General features: G+C 34.6%; 1 protein-coding gene across 2 annotated transcripts in view; it reads right to left on the bottom strand.

Annotated features, from left to right (window-relative positions):
• Positions 1-949: 949 nt before the first annotated feature.
• Positions 950-9,984, bottom strand: part of arhgef38 (Rho guanine nucleotide exchange factor 38) — a 28,418-nt gene continuing 19,383 nt past the window's right edge. For both annotated transcript variants that reach the window (XM_087237220.1, XM_087237219.1), the window contains 4 exons: positions 6,127-6,258; positions 5,856-6,057; positions 3,404-3,606; positions 950-1,402 (listed from right to left, as the gene is read on the bottom strand). In XM_087237220.1, coding sequence (XP_087093346.1) covers positions 1,220-1,402; positions 3,404-3,606; positions 5,856-6,057; positions 6,127-6,258 — 720 coding nt within the window. In that variant the 3' untranslated portion in view covers positions 950-1,219. The remainder of the gene's footprint in view (positions 1,403-3,403; positions 3,607-5,855; positions 6,058-6,126; positions 6,259-9,984) is intronic.

Below are 9,984 nucleotides of genomic sequence, written 5' to 3'. Positions count from 1 at the left end.
ATACAGGTCAGAGATTAAATTAGGCTTTAAACATCCAACTTAAATACAGCTTTATTTTAATAAAACTAGCTAATGAAATATGTAAATTTAAAAAAAGTTTCTCTTCTTGTCAGAATGCATGTTTGCTAAGGGTAGGGTAGGACGACGTGTTGCTGTTAGAGTCAGAGGCGCAACACACAGCATCGTAATGCTCGTAGTTAGCACACACCCTGACCTGATGTCAAAGAAATAGACAAACAGCCATTTTTTTTCTTTTCTTTTTTTTTTTTTTTTGGGAGAAAAGAAATATATTTGGAGTTTCGTATGATTACTGTTTTACCGCTATAGTCACCTGGAATTTAGGTCTCAATTTTGACCATGTCTTAATTTTCCTATGTCCATGTAAAGCTAACTAATCACTTTTAACAAAACTTAATATAACTCTATTTGCCAGTATGGTTTAATTTTCATCCCTACAGTAATGTTTGTTTAAAGGATCTCTGTGTATTTATAGCCCATATGGTGAGGACAATGACCTAGTTTTTAGCGCTGGACCAACTGGGCTATTAGAAAAAAACTCATGTATGAGTCTGTAACTTCATTCATTATGGTCTTAAAAAATCTTTAAATTTACTTTGTGAAACCTGCAGAAACCCTGGGATAGTTTTGCAAATATTTTTGATTTCTTTTCTGGACTTGCTCTTGAATTTCATAAAATATATTTATTTGTGGTCCAAAACGAACAGGTCTCAGTGGGTTGCAACAATCATAACAGAATTTCAATTTTTGGGTGACCTTTTTTTATTGCTTTGGTTCTTTTAATGTTTAATTATTTATTTGCAAAATAGAAGTATTACAGATTTGACCATGTTTAGCAGAACACATCCACTATCTCATCATTATATAAAAATGAGATATTTGATATACCTGTACTTGTACCTGTACCTCCCCTCACAAACAAACAAGGACATTTTTTAAATGGTTATAAATATTTTATTCACAATAGAGCTTTTTTCATATATTATTATCATTGTATTTACACAAAATATATATATATATATATATTTTTTTTTTCTGATTAACAAGTTGATAATTTGTATAGAATTTAAGCAAACACTGTTGGTAGCATCATTTGTAGTGCAAAAGGGTTGTGCATGATTGACCTTCATTAAGCAGTTACCTTCATATTTAAAAAAAAAAATAAAACTTCACTTTTAAATATTGCATGTAAAAAATAGCTTTAGGCGTATGACATCTTTCCAAGGTAGTTTGCTGGAACGTAGCCTTTCTGTCCATTAGATTCAGCAAGCCACCAGTCTTTGTTTCCGCCGAGATCTGAAAACTGAAGGATACGAACGTGTTGGTACTCCTGAAGTGTGAGCTCTTGTTCACAGCGAGCCTTGAATGCATAAACGGCATAGAACTGTGGAGAAAAGAACAAATAAATCAATCTCTTTTTGTTATCCACTCTTTATCTCGGAAAACATGAAAATACAACTTTTAAACATCAGCAGTCATTTGTGTTTTAACTTGACTGACACAAAACCTTGTAGTGTACAGATGAAAAAAAAAATTGTAAGACAGAGCAGCAGATGGCGCCGTCTGACCAAATTTGGAGCTGTTTGTCATCCATTTACTTTTTTTAAAATCAACACTCTTTCATCAAAACATATATAAAGTTTCAGCCTCTGAAACCTTTTTTTTCTAAATATATAAAGTAATGAAAAAAATGACACCATAGCCTATATGTTTCACCCCCTTAATTGTACAGTATGTTTCTGTTTCAGTAGCTATATTCTGTTTCACTTTACATGCCTGTACAACTGTCAGAAAGCTACTTGACATTAGGCAAAAAAACACACACAAACACACACAAAAATCCTTCTGTGATATTGGCTTAGTTTTACATTGCATTCCTCATTTCTTTAGGAAATGGTATATAAAATAAAAAGTTCTAAACACCAAGGATTGGTAATTTAATCAACATCAAAGATTTGTTCAAAATGGATGATTCATTTAGAAATGACGCAATTACTAATGGATCGTTAATTTGTTAACTTCAAATTCATTGACTTTAAAATTAATAATAAAAAATAAAAACAACAGGAAGGAAGGAAATACTGCAGTGTACTCCTGAGATGCGCAGGTGTTCTGTTCTAACTTTTTGTGGAACTATTTTTGTTGGCTGACTATAATTATTCTGTTTAGTAATCAATTTTAAATTTGTGATTGTTTTCTAGTGCTGACATTAGGAACATTTCTGTGATATTAATTGCTAAAAGGTTTATTTCCCCTTTTTCTTTCATTACTTCAGATGTGAAACGTAGTTTAACACTTTTCTTCCAAGTAATATATCTCACACAGGGTTCCCTGAATACAGGGTTATTCTATCACAGGGTTCCCGCAGGTCATGGAATTTCTGGAAAATCATCTGGACATTGAAAGTCAGAGAATTTTATTTATTTATTTATTTAAATGTAACTTTTCTATAAATTCATTAATTAATTTTCTTGTTGGCTTAGTCCCTTTATTAATCCGCGGACGCCACAGCGGAATGAACCGCCAACTTATCCAAGTTTTTATGCAGCGGATGCCCTTCCAGCCACAACCCATCTCTGGGAAACATCCACACACACATTCACACACACACACACACTATGGACAATTTACTCTACCCAATTCACCTGTACCACATGTCTTTGGACTGTGGGGGAAACCGGAGCACCCGGAGGAAACCCATGCGAAGGCAGGGAGAGCATGCAATCTCCACACAGAAACACTAACTGAGCCGAGGTTCAAACCAGCGACCCAGCGACCATCTAGCTGTGAGGCGACTGCACTACCTACTGCGCCACTGCCTCGCCTTTTCTATAAGTTAGCCATAAAAGCTCATTTTTATGCAGTCCACTTCCACTGAAGGCTAAAATCCCCTAAAAATAATTATAAAAAAATGTAATGACAAAAAGTGACGCAGTGGAGGTTGCATGTTCTCCCTGCGTTCGCGTGGGTGTCCTGTGGGTGCTCCGGTTTTCCCGACTGTCCAAAGACATGCAGTACAGGCGAAGTGGGTAGGCTAAATTGTCCGTAGTGTATGAGTGTGAATGGACGTTTCCCAGAGATGGGTTGTGGTGGGAAGGGCATCCGCAGCGTAAAAACACATACTGGATAAGTTGGTGGTTCATTCCGTTGTGGATTAATAAAGAGACTACGCCAAAAAGAAAATGAATTTAAAGACAGAAAAGCTAAATTGTAAAATTTGTAAAACTACTATTGAGCTATCAAATATGGCAGTGGATGGGAGCAATTCACAGCCACTCAAACAAAGTACCTCAGTTTGTAAATCTGAGATGAATAGTTGTTCATTTTTGTTCTCAAAGTGGCAATTACGATCACATGAAATTATATAATGAATCATGTGTCTTACATGTTGGTCATCTGAGGTGTCCAGTTCATCCTGTGGTGCAGACTGGGGAGACACACTGTCTGAAGTGCTAAAGCTCCTCATGCTGCTGCTTCTGCTGGCCGACACAAACAGACTCAGATTGTCAAAGTCATCCGGCCTCTCCGTCACCTCCCGCTGGGGGTTATAAGCCTTCAGGAATGAGGAATACACATATCCCTGCACACCTAAACACACACACAAAGAGAGACACACAAAGAGAAATGTCATTATAAGCAGCAGCAGGAGTCAGAATCACCTAATAGGAGCAAAAGAATGGCGGCTTTGTGAGACTGTAAAAGTGAATGTGATCTCCGACAGATCAGTTTCATTCCTCGAACACACTGGCTGTGGGATCTCTGATTACACTTTGTACATTCTTTAACGAATTAAAAGATCAGTTTTGTAACAAAGTGCTGATAAAACATTCTTTTTAGTATTGCAATTTTGAAATATTTGAAGTAAAAAGTCATTTCAAGGGCTTAAGTGACTTTCAGTTGGTTTATTCTCCATTGTAGGCTTATGATGGTTCAAATTTTCTTTTCAGATTAATTGCTGAAACTTTTGCATCAATACAGTAATATTACGTGAATGATAAAATACCTCATAATGTATTGCTTAATTGTATTTTTTTGTTTATTATATATATATATATATATATATATATATATATATATATATATATATATATATATATATATATATATATATTATACACATAAGAGTTTTAGAAACAACAAATATTAACTTGACATCTAGTTGATCATTTCACAAATAAAGCAGCACTTACTAGTTATTTACTCCATTTAATAAAATGAAATTAGATTATGACTACAATTTTAACATGGTATTATGAGCCATTAACTAAGAAAATAATGTCATCTAAGATTAATAAAACTTGACCTAAATGTTAACTATTGGAGCCTTAATGCACAATGTTAACATACATTAGCCCTTTAAATAGTCACAGAATTTTCAAGTAATATTTTTGCATGTTATAAGCCTGATAACCATAAGAAAATATTATTGTTTGAACTATTAGGCTAAACAATGAAGTGTCCAATCATATGGTGCTGTCATGAAATTAGAATCTGAATATTCTTAAAAAGCACTCTAAAAGTTGAAATAATAAATAATTATTAACTTTTGTGTTTTGAAGTGTCCACTATATCAATATTGTGCATGTTAATGATCATGATATACTGAGTTGTTGAATATCGTTATATGTCTGCTCCACTGACCTGAGCTACCACTATAGATGATAACAGACAAAAAGTCACCTGACATGGCAAGCTTAATGGCGGTTCTGTTGGGAAGCAACAGCTCTCTGTGGAGCTGGTGAGAGGCTAGTTCATGTAGCCTATGTGACTTAGGCTTAAAACCTTACGGGATTTCTTTACTGTCTGCTGTAAGGTTATGGTGTGCTACAGCTACCAACAGATGCATCTAAAGTTTACACTTATTAATGCTTTAATGACATCTCCTGAAAAAGGTCATCGGTTTATAGGTTGTGCTTTAATAGTGTAAATAAGCAGTTTTAAAACAAACAAAAAAAAAAACTGCCAACATTTGTTTTGAAGTAACATTTGTATTAATGTGTTTGATGACAGCATAAATGTATAAAATCTTGGATTATACTGATCAAAAATAATTGAAAGATCAAAAGACCTGAGCTAATATTATGAACAAATACTGATTTATTAATCTTGATAAATCTTAACTTCATTCAGTTTTAATGTTGTATTTCAATAGGCTAATTCAAGCTTTACAAACTAACAGTATGTGTACCACAAATTAATATTAGCTAACAATGTAGAACAGCATATACAAATAAAATAGCACTAACCTTCATTCATAAATGCTGTTACTATACAAACTTACATTTCTGAAGAATCATCTAACCCTGCTGAAAACAACTGCTGGCAATTGAGCTTAGCTCAAAATGAAAATAAACTCTATCCATCCATCCATCTGTCCACACATTCATCCATCCATCTTCTGTTGTCTTATAAAATTAATGTAAATATTCTTTGTTGTTCTAAACTAAACTAAACTAATAGTTCTGAAACTAAAATTACAGTGGTGAAAAGACTTCCACAGCCAGTGGATACTGTTTCCCAACATTCTTCAAAATATCTTCTTTTATGATTAACAGAAAAAAGAATAATGATGATAAAATTTCTGAAAAAGAAAAAAATCTGCTGCTTGTTCAAACTACTTATTTAAAATTACTGTAGATGAATCAACACAAATCGAAAGTTTTTTGGGGGGAATTGATTTATGTTCAATCCACTTAAATCTGTAAAAACAATTAAGTTAATTTAATTGATTTGTGTTGGGACAACATGAAGGAACTGTGTGGAAACCAGCATTTATTTACAGTGTTCAGTGATGATGCTTCTACTTATAGAAGTCTGACAAACTCAAACATACTCACTCCCAGTGTGCACTAGCCAGCGGCTGCTGCTGCCCATCGGGTCTCTGTCCTCCAGCAGAGCCACCAGCTCTCCCTCCAGCAGGCTGATGTCTTTTTCCTGACAGGCATTGCAGTTGCGCTTGAGTTGGTAGAGCTGTTTCACAGGATACTCTTCCAGGAGCCGAGCCCTCTGTTCCTCTGTCTGTCTGAGGATCTCTGGAGCCTAAACAGAACTTTGTCAGACTTTAAAGTTCAATTGAGTTTACCTGTATTTACCGTTTTGCTCTCCTACCATTTTCTTTTCCCGTTTCTCAAAGCTCACTTTGCGCTCCATCAGCTTTTGGGAATTTTCTTTGAAGAATCCAAGGTTGCTCAGCTCTTCCATGATAGAATTTTGGACTTCATTGAAGTTTGACAAGGGAACCTAAGATGGAACAAGCAATATGGTAAATATGAAGAGTTCAGGTGCATCTGAAATGTTATTCTAAAATGAGCATTTTCCTCAGCATCCTGTGTTTGTAGTAGTTATTTCACTTTAAAGGCAATGCAAAATGCATATTATTTGCCATAACAGTGGATTTACTGAACATACACACAGGAGCTAGAGAAAAATTTCAGACGGCATTTAGAGATTTTTTGCATCTGAACTCTTCATATCGTCACCTAAGATTTATACGATTCCATCTGACATTTTTGTCAAAATTGCGTTATTAACATATTCGTATTAAATGACAACTTATTTACATTATGGAATGTTTTTTTATAAATTGTTTACATTTTATTACTTTTTATTTAAAAACAAATGTTACACACATGTTTGCTATGTGGAATGCAAAAACTTTGAAGCTTAATATCTCAAATACATTCAGAATGCAGACAGAACCTTATAATTCCAAGGTGACGATATGTTACATTTAAACATGAGAGAATCAGATCAGTGATTCTCTTCCAGTTCCTCTGAAACTATTCAAATGATGTAATGTATTTGTTCTAACATAATCTTAATTAAACTGCTAAAATGCTCAAATTAATGACATTCCTTTACAATAAGCTATAGAAATAACAACATTATGCTTTCTATTTGTTTTATTCAAACTAAAGTCTCATAGTTAATGGTGAAAAGAACATTGAAAAATTATACTCAAGTAAAAATAGCATTATTTGCCAAAAAATGTAGTGCAAGTAAAAATATCTGTTCTAGTAAAATGTAGTCCTTCTAAAAGTACTCAAAAGTAGTGAGTATAATGATGTGAAAATTATTTCACATTATATCCTTTAAATTAAAAGTTTAGCTTAAGATTGATGCATTTTACTTGCAAAGCGAAATCAGTATTTAGGCAAAAATCTAGCAGTGCCAATATATTAACTCTCAGGTTTTGCACTTTGAACCCTAACTAAACTCTAACTTTGAAACCTTGCTAAACAAGATGCTACAAACCAAGCTCATGCAGCACTAATAGAATACATCAGATTTGTGCATGTGCTTAAAAACGTAACATTCTGTACTGCTTTTAGTTGTTTAAAGCCATTTGGTGATTTCAGTCTTAATTTTCTCATCATGCAGTCTAAACAGCCTCTCAGTCCTTGTGTGTAATAATTTGGCATCTTCTTTGATACATGTAATGCTTCCACAAATCCTAAGAAAAACTACTCAGGTAATATGAGTATATGTAATTCTCTACTTTACACCGCTGCCCAAAGGTACATACTGTATAACAAATGGATTTTTGAATATTTTCCTGTTAAAGGGGGCCTTTGAATTCACAGGAAACCACTGCTATTGATTGAACAATCACAATATTGGTTAAAACATCATTTTAAACTAGAGGTGTAGTTTCAAAAACTTTTGAAAATTGTTTAAAATTGTACGTTTTTAAAAACAATACCATTATAGTATGTGTGTGAACTAAAAAAAAAGAAAAAAAAGAAAACGGTGACATCATGTGCATGCGTATTTCCAGAGTCATTTTAAGGGTAAGTGCATTCTATAGCCTTTGGTTTTTGTATTACAGTTATGTACTTTACGGCATCAGAAGAATGCAGAGTAGGGTCAATCACAGCAAAATCTCCACCTACAACTAAGTTGCATTACAATGGAATTTTCTGGACATCCTTTAAGAATTGGCTGCTGTCTACTTCACAAATTTAAGAAACACTAGGCCACATGCCTAATGATGAATGAAAGTATGTTTACCAAAGCATTTTAGGCTGTCCAGCTTCAAAATGCCAGGATCACCTCCAAAAATTGATGACACAGCATTTTCCAACTGAAATGCTTTCTATGCTATGATTCGGAATTCAATACAGTATTACTAGTATAATACGAGTAATATGTTACTGTCTTGAATTCCAAATTTGAAAAATTAAAAAAAACTTGAAGAATTTTACTAAATTCCAGTAATCAGTAATATTGACTAAAACTCCTTTGTTGTTCAATAGTTGTACAAGTACTGGACAACAGGGTAAAACAATGACTGACAGTGATGATTGCGTTGCTCTACCAAAGTTTTAGTTATCAACTCTTAGCTAAAAAAGAAATGAAACAAAGACAGACCAAACAAACTGCCAGTCCCTCAAAATTCAGTAATTGGTCCCTAATTAGCTAATTAGCAGGTGTACATTTTTCCAATGAAGCTAGTGCCGTCACTGTGAGGGTTAGGGGTGGGGCTAGGTGTATGCATTAAAAGCATTGCATGCAGAGTCATTTCCTTCACACCACCTAACATTAAGATATTACACTTAGAAAAACCATGTTAAGAATCCATTTTTTTTTTTTTACATCTGAACAACTTTATGAAAGATTTACAGAAAGAAATCATTCTGCTGGGGTTTTATAAATGAGGCCCATAGTGTTTCTTTACAAAGTGGCCAGGTATGCACTTAGCATATTTTGAAAATGTTGCTATCTCTTGGTGAATCTTTTTAAAATGACAGATTACTCTATAATTTTTAATACATCGTTGTCATGTGAATTGTAAAAAAAAAATGGGTATACAAATGTCCAGTCCCCATAATGAAAAATCTGCAATGAAAAGGGCTGGGCACAGTTATTTTGCTTGCATATGTATTGCAATACAAATGGCAGGATATAAATGAATTGTGCAACAAGTCATTATACTGGTAGCTGCACCATTATTTAATGCCCCTGAAAAGCAGGTCTTAAGTCATGTGCCTTAACCATTGAACCTGCTGCAGCTCTACTTGATTATCATCAGCTTTGCTATTTTGTGACATAATTTGTGCTGCTTTTGGTTGATTGTGGTGGTTAAATATGCAAATGAGCTGCTGGGTCTTTTTAGTTTGCACATTGTCATTTGAATCATCTGCAGAACTGTCGACTCCCCTCTACACTTTTACGGAAAGGTGGCATCACACTAAATTGCCCTGTTTAATAATAAAGCCACATAAACCCAGAAATCATCATGTAGGCTAGTTATTAACAGAGATGTATAGTAACGAAGTAGAACTACTTCACTACTGTACTTAAGTACTAAAAGGCAGTATCTGTACTTTACTGGAGTATTATTTTTTTCTTCTACTTCCACTTTTACTTAAGTACATATTTTCCATGAGTTTAATACTTTTACTCTGATAGATTTTTTGTGTGCTGCATCGTTACTCGTTACTAGGGGTGTCAAAATGATTGAAATCAGTTCAGTAATATTAGGTCATAACCGGTTATTACGTGATGACGTCATTTATCTCCTAGGCGCGATGTCGCAATACTATGGCGAAGGACGGAGGCGCGAGGGCGAGGCGGCACAGCACTCCAGCCCCTAGTTTACTATTAGGGAGAAATGTTGTAAAACTTCACCTCTGCCTATCTCTCGCTCTCTCACTTTGGACATTTGACCCGCTGGCCAGTTTTTAAGGTAACTTTTCCTCTCTTCTTAGCTGTTAAAGCTGTGGATCTAGACATGAGCGTGCCTCATGTGCAATTAAGTTTTCTCCACTGTGTCTATTACCTGTGATAAACGCGTATTTTTCCCGCCATGGGTGAACAGCGCTTATATTTCTAAAGCCCTTTCTAACCAATCATAGACCCGCCTGTCAGCGCTCAATAAGCAGGCGGGATAATATTGACATGAGTTTATTAGCTGTAAATGCTCGTGCTGTCTTCTGTGCATGAGTTTTGTTTGATACATCCAGA

This window comes from Danio rerio, chromosome 1 (assembly GCF_052040795.2).
Source record: "Danio rerio strain M-AB ecotype USA chromosome 1, GRCz13ab, whole genome shotgun sequence".
NCBI classification, from domain to species: domain Eukaryota; kingdom Metazoa; phylum Chordata; class Actinopteri; order Cypriniformes; family Danionidae; genus Danio; species Danio rerio.
Note: the sequence above shows the minus strand (reverse complement) of the source record. Positions and strands in the feature narration are given on the sequence as shown.